The sequence below is a fragment of the Salvelinus fontinalis genome, chromosome 19 (assembly GCF_029448725.1).
Source record: "Salvelinus fontinalis isolate EN_2023a chromosome 19, ASM2944872v1, whole genome shotgun sequence".
NCBI lineage: Eukaryota > Metazoa > Chordata > Actinopteri > Salmoniformes > Salmonidae > Salvelinus > Salvelinus fontinalis.
In genome coordinates, this window is record NC_074683.1 from 49,245,767 (window position 1) to 49,264,227 (window position 18,461).

General features: G+C 44.1%; 1 protein-coding gene across 2 annotated transcripts in view; it reads right to left on the bottom strand.

Moving 5' to 3' along the window:
- The window catches only part of LOC129816907 (high choriolytic enzyme 1), a 32,947-nt gene that overhangs the window by 4,952 nt on the left and 9,534 nt on the right, over positions 1-18,461 (bottom strand). Inside the window, exons 2-5 of one of the 2 annotated variants that reach the window (XM_055871878.1) lie at positions 8,277-8,319; positions 8,140-8,205; positions 1,307-1,459; positions 659-776 (exon numbers count right to left, since the gene is read on the bottom strand). In XM_055871878.1, the coding sequence (XP_055727853.1) occupies positions 659-776; positions 1,307-1,459; positions 8,140-8,205; positions 8,277-8,319 (380 nt within the window). The remainder of the gene's footprint in view (positions 1-658; positions 777-1,306; positions 1,460-8,139; positions 8,206-8,276; positions 8,320-18,461) is intronic. The other variant, XM_055871879.1, reaches the window with a different exon arrangement.

Here is an 18,461-nt window from a genome sequence, read left to right on the forward strand (position 1 = left end):
TCATGTTTCCTCTACATAGTGTTACACTGCGTCATGTTTCCTCTACATAGTGTTACACTGCATCATGTGTCCTCTACATAGTGTTACACTGCATCACGTTTCCTCTACATAGTGTTACACTGCATCATGTTTCCTCTACATAGTGTTACACTGCATCATGTGTCCTCTACATAGTGTCACACTGCATCATGTTTCCTCTACATAGTGGTACACTGCGTCATGTTTCCTCTACATAGTGTTACACTGCGTCATGTGTCCTCTACATAGTGTTACACTGCATCATGTTTCCTCTACATAGTGTTACACTGCATCATGTTTCCTCTACATAGTGTTACACTGCATCACGTTTCCTCTACATAGTGTTACACTGCATCACGTTTCCTCTACATAGTGTTACACTGCGTCATGTTTCCTCTACATAGTGTTACACTGCATCACGTTTCCTCTACATAGTGTTACACTGCATCATGTTTCCTCTACATAGTGTTACACTGCTTCATGTTTCCTCTACATAGTGTTACACTGTGTCTTGTTTCCCTTACAGAAGTAGTGGGCTATGGGCCCTGGTCTAAAGTAGTGCACTACACAGGGAATAAGGTATCATTTGGGACACATCCATGGATTCTCATCAACACAGTACAAAGTGGTTCTCTCTCACCCCGACTTAGGCTGGATATCCAGGTAGTCCCTCTGATGTGTCCATGGAACAAAACGCACACAGGTACCTCTCTCCATGTCCTCCATACCTGCCTTAATTATCCTCTGATCCAAGTCACCTGTGGAGGGATGAGAGAAACACATTTAAGAAGAAGACTGGAAAAGGAAAAGAACTTCAATCAGTCAATAAAATATTACTATTGTGTTTTCCACCAGCCCATATAGTATATGTACAGTCGAAGTCGGAAGTTTACATAGACTTTAGCCAAATACATTTAAACTCAGTTTTTCACAATTCCTGACATTTAATCATAGTAAAATTCCCTGTCTTAGGTCAGTTAGGATCACCACTTTATTTTAAGAATGTGTAATGTCAGAATAATAGTAAAGAGAAATATTTATTTCAGCTTTTATTTCTTTCATCACATTCCCAGTGGGTCAGAAGTTTACATACACTCAATTAGTATTTGGTAGCATTGCCTTTAAATTGTTTAACTTGGGTCAAACTTTTTGGGTAGCCTTCCACTAGCTTCCCACAATACGTTGGGTGGGACAAATGGGACAAAAAGCTTGTGGAAGGCTACCCGAAACATTTGACCCAAGTTAAACATATCTGAAACCCCTGCTGTGTAGCCTGCAGGTAACTTACTGTAGTCCAATGAGAGCCTGTATGCAACGTAGACATGTCCGTCCACTGACTTGGACCACAGACAGCTGCATGCGAAACAGACCTTAGAGCGCCTCCCCGTAGTCACAGCGATATCTCCATCCCTGAAACTAGTGCCGTCTGGAACCTGGGCGGCTAAGGAGGAGAGAGAGGAGAGAGACAAGGGTATATAGGAGCCATCCATATAGGTGTTTTATCTATTTTTTTTAAATCCATTTTAGAATAAGGCTGTAACGTAACAAAATGTGGGAAAAAGTCAAGGGGTCTGAATACTTTCTGAATGAACTGTAAGACAGGAGAATTACACCAGATGGGACAAACTGACCCCAGCCCCCCGGCACATAGACTATTGCAGCATAGATACTGGAGGCTGAGACGGGGGGGGGGGGGGGGGGGGGGGGGTCAGGGGACACTGTGGCCCCGGCCAACCAGGCAGGATATAACCCCACCTACTTTGCCAAAGCACAGCCCCCACATCACTAGATGGATATCAACAGACCCCCAATTTACTACCCTGAGACAAGGCTGAGTATAGCCCACAAAGATCTCCTCCACCGCACAAGCCTGAGGGGACGCAAAACTGGACAAGAAGATAACGTGACTTAAATAGAGTATTGCGAAAAAAGATTTGCACGACGTGACGCACCCCTCCTAGGGACGACATGGAAGAGCACCAGTAAGCCAGTGACTCAGCCTCCGTAACAGGGTTAGAGGCAGAGAATCCCAGTGAAGAGAGGGGAACCGGCCAGGCAGAGACAGCAAGGGCGGTTCGTTGCTCCAGTGCCTTTCCGTTCACCTTCACACTCCTGGGCCAGACTACCCTCAATCATAGGACCTACTGAAGAGATGAGTCTTCAGTAAAGACTTAAAGGTCGAGACCGAGTCTGCTTCTCTCATATGGGTAGGCAGACCATTCCATAAAAATGGAGATCTATAGGAGAAAGCCCTGCCTCCAGCTGTTTGCTTAGAAATTCTAGGGACAATTAGGAGGCCTGCGTCTTGTAACCATAGCGTACGTGTAGGTATGTACGGCAGGACCAAATCGGAAAGATAGGTAGGAGCAAGCCCATGTAATGCTTTGTAGGTTAGCAGTAAAACCTTAAAATCAGCCCCTAGCCTTAACAGGAAGCCAGTGTAGGGAGGCTAGCACTGGAGTAATATGATCAAACTTTTTGGTTCTAGTCAGGATTCTAGCAGCCGTATTTAGCACTAACTGAAGTTTATTTAGTGCTTTATCCAGGTAGCCGGAAAGTAGAGCATTGCAGTAGTCTAACCTAGAATTGACAAAAGCATGGATTCAAGCTGTCCTTGAAACGGTCTTGATATGTTCGTCAAAGGAGAGATCAGGGTCCAGAGTAACGCCGAGGTCCTTCACAGTTTTATTTGAGACGACTTTACAACCATCAAGATTAATTGTCAGATTCAACAGAATATCTCTTTGTTTCTTGGGACCTAGAACTAGCATCTCTGTTTTGTCCTTATGTCTGAAACACAGGCTTCCAGGTTTGACCATTTTTGGGCTTCAACATGTTTCATTGAAATGTACAGCTGTGTGTCATCCGCATAGCAGTGAAAATTGACATTATGTTTCCCGAATAACATCACCAAGAGGCAAAATATATAGTGAAAACAATAGTGGTCCTAAAACGGAACCTTGAGGAACACCGAAATGTATCATTGATTTGTCAGAGGACAAACCATTCACAGAGACAAACTGATATCTTTCCGACAGATAAGATCTAAACCAGGCCAGAACTTGTTCGTGTAGACCAATTTGGGTTTCCAATCTCTCCAAAAGAATGTGGTGATCGATGGTATCAAAGGCAGCACTAAGGTCTAGTAGCACGAGGACAGATGCAGAGCCTCGGCCTGACGCCATTAAAAGGTAATTTACCACCTTCACAAGTCTGACGCCATTAAAAGGTAATTTACCACCTTCACAAGTGCAGTCTCAGTGCTGTGATGGGGTCTAAAACCAGACTGGAGTGTTTTGTATACATTATTTGTCTTCAGGAAGGCAGCGAGTTGCTGCGTAACAGCTTTTTCAAAACATTTTGAGAAGAATGGGAAATTTGATATGGGCCGATCGTTTTTAAAATTTTCCGGGTCAGGGGTTGGGTTTTCAATAGATGCTTTTTTACTGCCATGTTTAGTGAGTTTGGTACACATCTGGAGGATAGGGAGCTGTTTATTATGTTCAACATAGGAGGGTCAAGCACAGGAAGCAGCTCTTTCAATAGTTGGAATAGGGTCCAGTGGGCCATTACTCTTTTTGTGAATTTGTCGAGAGGTACAGGATTTAAAACTGTAGTGTCTCCATTGATCCTGGGTCCTGGCAGTTCTGTGCAGACTCAGGACCACTGAGCTTTGGAGAAAAATATTCAGGCAGGATGCAAACAGGCTAAACAAAATCATCAAGAAGGCTGGATCTAATATCGGCTGGTTGGTGCAACCAGGACAAACCAGAGCCAACCAAGCCTTCTTCTGGGAAGGCTTTCCACTAGATGTTGGAACATTGCTGCTGTAACAGCCTCCACTCTTCTGGGAAGGCTTTCCACTAGATGTTGGAACATTGCTGCTGTAACAGCCTCCACTCTTCTGGGAAGGCTTTCCGCTAGATGTTGGAACATTGCTGCTATAACATCCTCCACTCTTCTGGGAAGGCTTTCCACTAGATGTTGGAACATTGCTGCTATAACAGCCTCCACTCTTCTGGGAAGGCTTTCCACTAGATGTTGGAACATTGCTGCTATAACAGCCTCCACTCTTCTGGGAAGGCTTTCCACTAGATGTTGGAACATTGCTGCTGTAACAGCCTCCACTCTTCTGGGAAGGCTTTCCACTAGATGTTGGAACATTGCTGCTGTAACAGCCTCCACTCTTCTGGGAAGGCTTTCCGCTAGATGTTGGAACATTGCTGCTATAACATCCTCCACTCTTCTGGGAAGGCTTTCCACTAGATGTTGGAACATTGCTGCTATAACAGCCTCCACTCTTCTGGGAAGGCTTTCCACTAGATGTTGGAACATTGCTGCTATAACAGCCTCCACTCTTCTGGGAAGGCTTTCCACTAGATGTTGGAACATTGCTGCTGTAACAGCCTCCACTCTTCTGGGAAGGCTTTCCACTAGATGTTGGAACATTGCTGCTGTAACAGCCTCCACTCTTCTGGGAAGGCTTTCCGCTAGATGTTGGAACATTGCTGCTATAACATCCTCCACTCTTCTGGGAAGGCTTTCCACTAGATGTTGGAACATTGCTTCTATAACAGCCTCCACTCTTCTGGGAAGGCTTTCCACTAGATGTTGGAACATTGCTGCTATAACAGCCTCCACTCTTCTGGGAAGGCTTTCCACTAGATGTTGGAACATTGCTGCTGTAACAGCCTCCACTCTTCTGGGAAGGCTTTCCACTAGATGTTGGAACATTGCTGCTGTAACAGCCTCCACTCTTCTGGGAAGGCTTTCCACTATATGTTGGAACATTGCTGCTATAACATCCTCCACTCTTCTGGGAAGGCTTTCCACTAGATGTTGGAACATTGCTGCTATAACAGCCTCCTCTCTTCTGGGAAGGCTTTCCACTAGATGATGGAACATTGCTGCTGTAACAGCCTCCACTCTTCTGGGAAGGCTTTCCACTAGATGTTGGAACATTGCTGCTGTAACAGCCTCCACTCATCTGGCAAGGCTTTCCACTAGATGTTGGAACATTGCTGCTATAACAGCCTCCTCTCTTCTGGGAAGGCTTTCCACTAGATGATGGAACATTGCTGCTATAACAGCCTCCACTCTTCTGGGAAGGCTTTCCACTAGATGTTGGAACATTGCTGCTATAACAGCCTCCACTCTTCTGGGAAGGCTTTCCACTAGATGTTGGAACATTGCTGCTGTAACAGCCTCCACTCTTCTGGGAAGGCTTTCCACTAGATGTTGGAACATTGCTGCTGTAACAGCCTCCACTCATCTGGGAAGGCTTTCCACTAGATGTTGGAACATTGCTGCTATAACAGCCTCCTCTCTTCTGGGAAGGCTTTCCACTAGATGATGGAACATTGCTGCTATAACAGCCTCCACTCTTCTGGGAAGGCTTTCCACTAGATGTTGGAACATTGCTGCTATAACAGCCTCCACTCTTCTGGGAAGGCTTTCCACTAGTTGTTGGAACATTGCTGCTATAACAGCCTCCACTCTTCTGGGAAGGCTTTCCACTAGATGTTGGAACATTGCTGCTGTAACAGCCTCCACTCTTCTGGGAAGGCTTTCCACTAGATGTTGGAACATTGCTGCTGTAACAGCCTCCACTCTTCTGGGAAGGCTTTCCGCTAGATGTTGGAACATTGCTGCTATAACATCCTCCACTCTTCTGGGAAGGATTTCCACTAGATGTTGGAACATTGCTGCTATAACAGCCTCCACTCTTCTGGGAAGGCTTTCCACTAGATGTTGGAACATTGCTGCTATAACAGCCTCCACTCATCTGGGAAGGCTTTCCACTAGATGTTGGAACATTGCTGCTGTAACAGCCTCCACTCTTCTGGGAAGGCTTTCCACTAGATGTTGGAACATTGCTGCTGTAACAGCCTCCACTCTTCTGGGAAGGCTTTCCGCTAGATGTTGGAACATTGCTGCTATAACATCCTCCACTCTTCTGGGAAGGCTTTCCACTAGATGTTGGAACATTGCTGCTATAACATCCTCCACTCTTCTGGGAAGGCTTTCCACTAGATGTTGGAACATTGCTGCTATAACAGCCTCCACTCTTCTGGGAAGGCTTTCCACTAGATGTTGGAACATTGCTGCTATAACAGCCTCCACTCTTCTGGGAAGGCTTTCCACTAGATGTTGGAACATTGCTGATGTAACAGCCTCCACTCTTCTGGGAAGGCTTTCCACTAGATGTTGGAACATTGCTGTTATAACAGCCTCCACTCTTCTGGGAAGGCATTCCACTAGATGTTGGAACATTGCTGCTATAACAGCCTCCACTCTTCTGGGAAGGCTTTCTACTAGATGTTGGAACATTGCTGCTATAACAGCCTCCACTCTTCTGGGAAGGCTTTCCACTAGATGTTGGAACATTGCTGCTATAACAGCCTCCACTCTTCTGGGAAGGCTTTCTACTAGATGTTGGAACATTGCTGCTATAACAGCCTCCACTCTTCTGGGAAGGCTTTCCACTGGATGTTGGAACATTGCTGCTATAACAGCCTCCACTCTTCTGGGAAGGCTTTCCACTAGATGTTGGAACATTGCTGCGGGGACTTGCTTCCATTCAGCCACAAGAGCATTAGTGAGGTTGGGCACTGCGACTACAATGTTACTATTTTTTTTCCCGCTGAAGGAGGTCCTGCAGATTTTTGTCCAAATAAAGTGTCCGGGGTGAAACTAAGATGTTGCTAAACATGTTGCTCCTCTTCTTCTTTGAGTTTTTAATTGGTGGACCACAACCAACTAACAGGTGCATACACCGCCCCCTACTGTACTGGAGTGTGAGGCCGGTCACAACCTATCTATATTCTCTTAATAATTGACCCTAAATTTAAGAAACACTTATAATAAAAAAATGTACTCTTTGCTCAGGAACCTGGGAGGGGGAACCTCTTCATCCAATGCTCCCTGTAACATTTCTGCTGTAAAGTCCTGGAGATCCAGAAATCTATTTGCCGCCTTCACAATGATTGACTAGTGCAATTTATCACAAAGTCCACCTTCTTCACTGTTAGTGTGTCGGGATCCTTCTCCTGTATGGCATTCACTACAGACTGTGGCACATCCACTACCATCTCTACTCCAGCTATTTCCACTGCCTCCACATAGGAAACCTGCTGGATGGCTCTGATCCTTGCTACTGTAACCTCCTTCAGGGCACTCCGGGAACGTGATTCCCATCACGATTACAACAACCTCCTGCATCTGACTCTTCAACTAATACATATTTATTCCTTCGACAAACAATTGCCAGGTGTCCAAACTTTTTACAATTGTAACACTGCAGCGGCTTCTGTACATATCATCTCAGTGCATATCTCACATAATCCAAGTTTTATATACATTGGGAGATCCATTTCATCAGACAGTAAAAATGATAGGCTTTGCTCCTTCTTTCCGTCGATCATTCAATTCAATAGACGTGCGTCTACCACTGTCTGAATGTTATCCCTAAACCACATCGCCTCTATGTCCAACGAGAGGCCAGAGATGACACCTTTAACCGGTGCCCTAATCTGAAAATCATAGCTTTCCACATCATACGTCGCCATCTTGTCGAGCCACAGAGCTTTCTATTTTTATGCTTTTGACAAAACACAAAAACAGCATCATTCCTCTCCTGGTCACTCTGACCGATTCCACTTTTCCCAGTTCGTCCTTCACCATATTCGAGACCGCAAACGGGTCACCCCCCAAAAAACATCTTTGCTTGTGAATTACACTCCAACTATAAACTGCTGTTCATTTCTAACTTCAGCCATTTTCACTCCCCATCGTCGCCTCATTCTCACTAAATGTAAATCGCCCAATGCTTCCGCCATTGCTTCTCCAAAGTAGAAGCTCTAGAAAGATTCTAGATTTTCCAACTTCCTCCTCACTTCTGGTAAACTTGAAATAGTTATTAAGAGTAAAACTTTTGGCAGGTAGCCAAGTAGCAACAAACAGTACAGTAGTACGGAGACAACGTGGGAGTGCTTTGCGTCACCGGTCACGTGAGTAGTCCACTGAGACAGGCGTGAGTCACAGAACTGCTCTGATTCACGCTTGTTTTTTTGCCTAGTGTAGACCTAGAGACCTAGAGCAAAAGATGAAGGCTTTTCTTACCTTGGAACTCATTGGCCTCTATGATTAGATCCATCGCTGTCATCTCACTGCGTACAACGTGATCATCTGAAACATAAAAGGTGTTAATCGTGGTATTCCTGTACTATGAAATGATAACTACTAGGTGTGGTGTTTACCTGAATAACTTTTGGGGAACCTTTTGAAGCTCACTGAGGTACTCTACAAAATACAGAGAAATATAATTTTCCTTTTATAAAAAAAACTCTACATTAAACAGTTTGGGTACAAAAGGTAAGGTTTAACTTGCACTAGTATTTACCTGAGCAGGTATGGCCCAGGTACAACAGATGTAAACCACCATGGACAGCAGGCAAGTCACAGTCAAGTCCATCATGAGAATCAGGAAATGTTGAGTACAGCTGGCATCAGCCTTATATACAGCAGCTTCTTGGGATGACTTTAGAAACTATCCATTATAGTGTTTTAACAACCTAATTGTAGAGCCTTCAACCTGTTGTTTAACATAATTACGGGTATTCCTGTTTGGGGCTTGTTGGGATACACCTGGTAAACATCAACACCATTCAGCACTGTGGCGTCATGTCTGTCGACATAACGCTAATGACTCCAGCTTTGGAGTGTTATATTGAAGCAACAAGGCCAGAGGAGGTGTGGTATAAGACCCAATATACCACGGTTAAGGGCTGGAGTGCCTGGATACAGCCCTTAGCCGTAGTATATTGGCCACATACCACAAATCCCAGAGAAACATGATTGCTATTATAAACAGGTTACTGTCGTCATTAGAGCAGTAAACAAGTCTGCTTTTGTGTCATACCCGAGGCATATCGTCTCATATTCTGTACTACAGCTTTCACCCAATCAACATCCAGGGCTCGAACGACCCGGTTTATAATATGCATTAGGTGATAATTAGCTGAAATTAGATGTTTGTATTGGTGCTGTAGTGGAAACATTCTTTGGTTTGTTCTTTACAATATAGAGGTTTGTTCTTTACAATATAGAGGTTTGTTCTTTACAATATAGAGGTTTGTTCTTTACAATATAGAGGTTTGTTCTTTACAATATAGAGGTTTGTTCTTTACAATATAGAATTTACAACATAGAGGTTTGTTCTTTACAATATAGAATTTACAACATAGAGGTTTGTTCTTTACAATATAGAGGTTTGTTCTTTACAATATAGAGGTTTGTTCTTTACAATATAGAGGTTTGTTCTTTACAATATAGAGGTTTGTTCTTTACAATATAGAGGTTTGTTCTTTACAATATAGAGGTTTGTTCTTTACAATATAGAATTTACAACATAGAGGTGTGTTCTTTACAATATAGAGGTGTGTTCTTTACAATATAGAGGTTTGTTCTTTACAATATAGAGGTTTGTTCTTTACAATATAGAGGTTTGTTCTTTACAATATAGAGGTTTGTTCTTTACAATATAGAGGTTTGTTCTTTACAATATAGAGGTTTGTTCTTTACAATATAGAGGTTTGTTCTTTACAATATAGAGGTTTGTTCTTTACAATATAGAATTTACAATATAGAGGTTTATTCTTTACAATATAGAATTTACAATATAGAGGTTTATTCTTTACAATATAGAATTTACAACATAGAGGTGTGTTCTTTACAATATAGAGGTTTGTTCTTTACAATATAGAGGTTTGTTCTTTACAATATAGAGGTTTGTTCTTTACAATATAGAGGTTTATTCTTTACAATATAGAGGTTTGTTCTTTACAATATAGAGGTTTGTTCTTTACAATATAGAGGTTTATTCTTTACAATATAGAGGTTTATTCTTTACAATATAGAGGTTTGTTCTTTACAATATAGAGGTTTGTTCTTTACAATATAGAGGTTTGTTCTTTACAATATAGAGGTTTGTTCTTTACAATATAGAGGTTTGTTCTTTACAATATAGAGGTTTGTTCTTTACAATATAGAGGTTTGTTCTTTACAATATAGAGGTTTGTTCTTTACAACATAGAATTTACAACATAGAGGTTTGTTCTTTACAATATAGAATTTACAACATAGAGGTTTGTTCTTTACAATATAGAATTTACAACATAGAGGTTTGTTCTTTACAATATAGAATTTACAACATAGAGGTTTGTTCTTTACAATATAGAATTTACAACATAGAGGTTTGTTCTTTACAATATAGAATTTACAACATAGAGGTTTGTTCTTTACAATATAGAATTTACAACATAGAGGTTTGTTCTTTACAATATAGAATTTACAACATAGAGGTTTGTTCTTTACAATATAGAATTTACAACATAGAGGTTTGTTCTTTACAATATAGAATTTACAACATAGAGGTTTGTTCTTTACAATATAGAATTTACAACATAGAGGTTTGTTCTTTACAATATAGAATTTACAACATAGAGGTTTGTTCTTTACAATATAGAATTTACAACATAGAGGTTTGTTCTTTACAATATAGAATTTACAACATAGAGGTTTGTTCTTTACAATATAGAATTTACAACATAGAGGTTTGTTCTTTACAATATAGAATTTACAACATAGAGGTTTGTTCTTTACAATATAGAATTTACAACATAGAGGTTTGTTCTTTACAATATAGAATTTACAACATAGAGGTTTGTTCTTTACAATATAGAATTTACAACATAGAGGTTTGTTCTTTACAATATAGAATTTACAATATAGAGGTTTGTTCTTTACAATATAGAGGTTTGTTCTTTACAATATAGAGGTTTGTTCTTTACAATATAGAGGTTTGTTCTTTACAATATAGAGGTTTGTTCTTTACAATATAGAGGTGTGTTCTTTACAATATAGAGGTTTGTTCTAGGTGTGTGTGAGGACAATGTGTGTGTGTGTGTGTGAGGACAGTGTGTGTGTGTGTGTGTGTGTGTGTGTGTGTGTGTGTGTGTGTGTGTGTGTGTGTGTGTGTGTGTGTGTGTGTGTGTGTGTGTGTGTGTGTGTGTGAGGACAATGTGTGTGTGTGTGAGGACAATGTGTGTGTGTGTGAGGACAATGTGTGTGTGTGTGAGGACAATGTGTGTGTGAGGACAGTGTGTGTGTGTGTGTGTGTGTGTGTGTGTGTGTGTGTGTGTGTGTGTGTGTGTGTGTGTGTGTGTGTGTGTGTGTGAGGACAGTGTGTTTGTGTGTAACAGAGTATCTCTCCCTAGGCGTATGTCATCGTTGATGTGGGAGGTGCGTTATATTGAACACAACGCTCAAACCTTTAATGAAACTGGAGCCTTCATCGTTAAAACGGCCAAGTTCGTCTCTGACCTCATGAGGACAGGATAGACAGACTGGTAGACCACTATTGGTGGATAGAGGACAGGATAGACAGACTGGTAGACCACTATTGGTGGATAGAGGACAGGATAGACAGACTGGTAGACCACTATTGGCTGATAGAGGACAGGATAGACAGACTGGTAGACCACTATTGGTGGATAGAGGACAGGATAGACAGACTGGTAGACCACTATTGGCTGATAGAGGACAGGATAGACAGACTGGTAGACCACTATTGGTGGATAGAGGACAGGATAGACAGACTGGTAGACCACTATTGGCTGATAGAGGACAGGATAGACAGACTGGTAGACCACTATTGGCTGATAGAGGACAGGATAGACAGACTGGTAGACCACTATTGGTGGATAGAGGACAGGATAGACAGACTGGTAGACCACTATTGGTGGATAGAGGACAGGATAGACAGACTGGTAGACCACTATTGGTGGATAGAGGACAGGATAGACAGACTGGTAGACCACTATTGGTGGATAGAGGACAGGATAGACAGACTGGTAGACCACTATTGGTGGATAGAGGACAGGATAGACAGACTGGTAGACCACTATTGGCTGATAGAGGACAGGATAGACAGACTGGTAGACCACTATTGGCTGATAGAGGACAGGATAGACAGACTGGTAGACCACTATTGGTGGATAGAGGACAGGATAGACAGACTGGTAGACCACTATTGGCTGATAGAGGACAGGATAGACAGACTGGTAGACCACTATTGGTGGATAGAGGACAGGATAGACAGACTGGTAGACCACTATTGGTGGATAGAGGACAGACTGGTAGACCACTATTGGTGGATAGAGGACAGGATAGACAGACTGGTAGACCACTATTGGTGGATAGAGGACAGGATAGACCGACTGGTAGACCACTATTGGCTGATAGAGGACAGGATAGACAGACTGGTAGACCACTATTGGTGGATAGAGGACAGGATAGACAGACTAGTAGACCACTATTGGTGGATAGAGGACAGGATAGACAGACTGGTAGACCACTATTGGCTGATAGAGGACAGGATAGACAGACTGGTAGACCACTATTGGTGGATAGAGGACAGGATAGACAGACTGGTAGACCACTATTGGTGGATAGAGGACAGGATAGACAGACTGGTAGACCACTATTGGCTGATAGAGGACAGGATAGACAGACTGGTAGACCACTATTGGTGGATAGAGGACAGGATAGACAGACTGGTAGACCACTATTGGCTGATAGAGGACAGGATAGACAGACTGGTAGACCACTATTGGTGGATAGAGGACAGGATAGACAGACTGGTAGACCACTATTGGCTGATAGAGGACAGGATAGACAGACTGGTAGACCACTATTGGCTGATAGAGGACAGGATAGACAGACTGGTAGACCACTATTGGTGGATAGAGGACAGGATAGACAGACTGGTAGACCACTATTGGTGGATAGAGGACAGGATAGACAGACTGGTAGACCACTATTGGTGGATAGAGGACAGGATAGACAGACTGGTAGACCACTATTGGTGGATAGAGGACAGGATAGACAGACTGGTAGACCACTATTGGTGGATAGAGGACAGGATAGACAGACTGGTAGACCACTATTGGCTGATAGAGGACAGGATAGACAGACTGGTAGACCACTATTGGCTGATAGAGGACAGGATAGACAGACTGGTAGACCACTATTGGTGGATAGAGGACAGGATAGACAGACTGGTAGACCACTATTGGCTGATAGAGGACAGGATAGACAGACTGGTAGACCACTATTGGTGGATAGAGGACAGGATAGACAGACTGGTAGACCACTATTGGTGGATAGAGGACAGACTGGTAGACCACTATTGGTGGATAGAGGACAGGATAGACAGACTGGTAGACCACTATTGGTGGATAGAGGACAGGATAGACCGACTGGTAGACCACTATTGGCTGATAGAGGACAGGATAGACAGACTGGTAGACCACTATTGGTGGATAGAGGACAGGATAGACAGACTAGTAGACCACTATTGGTGGATAGAGGACAGGATAGACAGACTGGTAGACCACTATTGGCTGATAGAGGACAGGATAGACAGACTGGTAGACCACTATTGGTGGATAGAGGACAGGATAGACAGACTGGTAGACCACTATTGGTGGATAGAGGACAGGATAGACAGACTGGTAGACCACTATTGGCTGATAGAGGACAGACTGGTAGACCACTATTGGTGGATAGAGGACAGGATAGACAGACTGGTAGACCACTATTGGTGGATAGAGGACAGACTGGTAGACCACTATTGGTGGATAGAGGACAGGATAGACAGACTGGTAGACCACTATTGGTGGATAGAGGACAGGATAGACAGACTGGTAGACCACTATTGGCTGATAGAGGACAGGATAGACAGACTGGTAGACCACTATTGGTGGATAGAGGACAGGATAGACAGACTGGTAGACCACTATTGGTGGATAGAGGACAGGATAGACAGACTGGTAGACCACTATTGGTGGATAGAGGACAGGATGGACAGACTGGTAGACCACTATTGGTGGATAGAGAACAGGATAGACAGACTGGTAGACCACTATTGGTGGATAGAGGACAGGATGGACAGACTGGTAGACCACTATTGGTGGATAGAGGACAGGATAGACAGACTGGTAGACCACTATTGGTGGATAGAGGACAGGATAGACAGACTGGTAGACCACTATTGGTGGATAGAGGACAGGATAGACAGACTGGTAGACCACTATTGGCTGATAGAGGACAGGATAGACAGACTGGTAGACCACTATTGGTGGAGAGAGGACAGACTGGTAGACCACTATTGGTGGATAGACGACAGGATAGACAGACTGGTAGACCACTATTGGTGGATAGAGGACAGGATAGACAGACTGGTAGACCACTATTGGTGGAGAGAGGACAGACTGGTAGACCACTATTGGTGGATAGAGGACAGGATAGACAGACTGGTAGACCACTATTGGCTGATAGAGGACAGGATAGACAGACTGGTAGACCACTATTGGCTGATAGAGGACAGGATAGACAGACTGGTAGACCACTATTGGTGGATAGAGGACAGGATAGACAGACTGGTAGACCACTAATGGCTGATAGAGGACAGGATAGACAGACTGGTAGACCACTATTGGTGGATAGAGGACAGGATAGACAGACTGGTAGACCACTATTGGTGGATAGAGGACAGACTGGTAGACAGACTGGTAGACCACTATTGGTGGATAGAGGACAGACTGGTAGACCACTATTGGTGGATAGAGGACAGGATAGACAGACTGGTAGACCACTATTGGTGGATAGAGGACAGGATAGACAGACTGATAGACCACTATTGGTGGATAGAGGACAGGATAGACAGACTGGTAGACCACTATTGGCTGATAGAGGACAGGTTAGACAGACTGGTAGACCACTATTGGCTGATAGAGGACAGGATAGACAGACTGGTAGACCACTATTGGTGGATAGAGGACAGGATAGACAGACTGGTAGACCACTGTTGGCTGATAGAGGACAGGATAGACAGACTGGTAGACCACTATTGGTGTATAGAGGACAGGATAGACAGACTGGTAGACCACTATTGGTGGATAGAGGACAGGATAGACAGACTGGTAGACCACTATTGGCTGATAGAGGACAGGATAGACAGACTGGTAGACCACTATTGGCTGATAGAGGACAGGATAGACAGACTGGTAGACCACTATTGGCTGATTGAGGACAGGATAGACAGACTGGTAGACCACTATTGGTGGATAGAGGACAGGATAGACAGACTGGTAGACCACTATTGGCTGATAGAGGACAGGATAGACAGACTGGTAGACCACTATTGGTGGATAGAGGACAGGATAGACAGACTGGTAGACCACTATTGGTGGATAGAGGACAGACTGGTAGACCACTATTGGTGGATAGAGGACAGGATAGACAGACTGGTAGACCACTATTGGTGGATAGAGGACAGGATAGACAGACTGGTAGACCACTATTGGCTGATAGAGGACAGGATAGACAGACTGGTAGACCACTATTGGCTGATAGAGGACAGGATAGACAGACTGGTAGACCACTATTGGTGGATAGAGGACAGGATAGACAGACTGGTAGACCACTATTGGCTGATAGAGGACAGGATAGACAGACTGGTAGACCACTATTGGTGGATAGAGGACAGGATAGACAGACTGGTAGACCACTATTGGTGGATAGAGGACAGACTGGTAGACCACTATTGGTGGATAGAGGACAGGATAGACAGACTGGTAGACCACTATTGGTGGATAGAGGACAGGATAGACAGACTGGTAGACCACTATTGGCTGATAGAGGACAGGATAGACAGACTGGTAGACCACTATTGGTGGATAGAGGACAGGATAGACAGACTGGTAGACCACTATTGGCTGATAGAGGACAGGATAGACAGACTGGTAGACCACTATTGGTGGATAGAGGACAGGATAGACAGACTGGTAGACCACTATTGGTGGATAGAGGACAGACTGGTAGACCACTATTGGTGGATAGAGGACAGGATAGACAGACTGGTAGACCACTATTGGTGGATAGAGGACAGGATAGACAGACTGGTAGACCACTATTGGCTGATAGAGGACAGGATAGACAGACTGGTAGACCACTATTGGCTGATAGAGGACAGGATAGACAGACTGGTAGACCACTATTGGTGGATAGAGGACAGGATAGACAGACTGGTAGACCACTAATGGCTGATAGAGGACAGGATAGACAGACTGGTAGACCACTATTGGTGGATAGAGGACAGACTGGTAGACAGACTGGTAGACCACTATTGGTGGATAGAGGACAGACTGGTAGACCACTATTGGTGGATAGAGGACAGGATAGACAGACTGGTAGACCACTATTGGTGGATAGAGGACAGGATAGACAGACTGGTAGACCACTATTGGTGGATAGAGGACAGGATAGACAGACTGGTAGACCACTATTGGCTGATAGAGGACAGGTTAGACAGACTGGTAGACCACTATTGGCTGATAGAGGACAGGATAGACAGACTGGTAGACCACTATTGGTGGATAGAGGACAGGATAGACAGACTGGTAGACCACTATTGGCTGATAGAGGACAGGATAGACAGACTGGTAGACCACTATTGGTGTATAGAGGACAGGATAGACAGACTGGTAGACCACTATTGGTGGATAGAGGACAGGATAGACAGACTGGTAGACCACTATTGGCTGATAGAGGACAGGATAGACAGACTGGTAGACCACTATTGGCTGATAGAGGACAGGATAGACAGACTGGTAGACCACTATTGGCTGATAGAGGACAGGATAGACAGACTGGTAGACCACTATTGGTGGATAGAGGACAGGATAGACAGACTGGTAGACCACTATTGGCTGATAGAGGACAGGATAGACAGACTGGTAGACCACTATTGGTGGATAGAGGACAGGATAGACAGACTGGTAGACCACTATTGGTGGATAGAGGACAGACTGGTAGACCACTATTGGTGGATAGAGGACAGGATAGACAGACTGGTAGACCCCTATTGGTGGATAGAGGACAGGATAGACAGACTGGTAGACCACTATTGGTGGATAGAGGACAGGATAGACAGACTGGTAGACCACTATTGGCTGATAGAGGACAGGATAGACAGACTGGTAGACCACTATTGGCTGATAGAGGACAGGATAGACAGACTGGTAGACCACTATTGGTGGATAGAGGACAGGATAGACAGACTGGTAGACCACTATTGGTGGATAGAGGACAGACTGGTAGACCACTATTGGTGGATAGAGGACAGGATAGACAGACTGGTAGACCACTATTGGTGGATAGAGGACAGGATAGACCGACTGGTAGACCACTATTGGCTGATAGAGGACAGGATAGACAGACTGGTAGACCACTATTGGTGGATAGAGGACAGGATAGACAGACTAGTAGACCACTATTGGTGGATAGAGGACAGGATAGACAGACTGGTAGACCACTATTGGCTGATAGCGGACAGGATAGACAGACTGGTAGACCACTATTGGTGGATAGAGGACAGGATAGACAGACTGGTAGACCACTATTGGTGGATAGAGGACAGGATAGACAGACTGGTAGACCACTATTGGCTGATAGAGGACAGACTGGTAGACCACTATTGGTGGATAGAGGACAGGATAGACAGACTGGTAGACCACTATTGGTGGATAGAGGACAGACTGGTAGACCACTATTGGTGGATAGAGGACAGGATAGACAGACTGGTAGACCACTATTGGTGGATAGAGGACAGACTGGTAGACCACTATTGGCTGATAGAGGACAGGATAGACAGACTGGTAGACCACTATTGGTGGATAGAGGACAGGATAGACAGACTGGTAGACCACTATTGGTGGATAGAGGACAGGATAGACAGACTGGTAGACCACTATTGGTGGATAGAGGACAGGATAGACAGACTGGTAGACCACTATTGGTGGATAGAGGACAGGATAGACAGACTGGTAGACCACTATTGGTGGATAGAGGACAGGATAGACAGACTGGTAGACCACTATTGGCTGATAGAGGACAGGATAGACAGACTGGTAGACCACTATTGGTGGATAGAGGACAGGATAGACAGACTGGTAGACCACTATTGGTGGATAGAGGACAGACTGGTAGACCACTATTGGTGGATAGAGGACAGGATAGACAGACTGGTAGACCACTATTGGTGGATAGAGGACAGGATAGACAGACTGGTAGACCACTATTGGTGGATAGAGGACAGGATAGACAGACTGGTAGACCACTATTGGTGGATAGAGGACAGGATAGACAGACTGGTAGACCACTATTGGTGGATAGAGGACAGGATAGACAGACTGGTAGACCACTATTGGTGGATAGAGGACAGACTGGTAGACCACTATTGGTGGATAGAGGACAGGATAGACAGACTGGTAGACCACTATTGGTGGATAGAGGACAGGATAGACAGACTGGTAGACCAC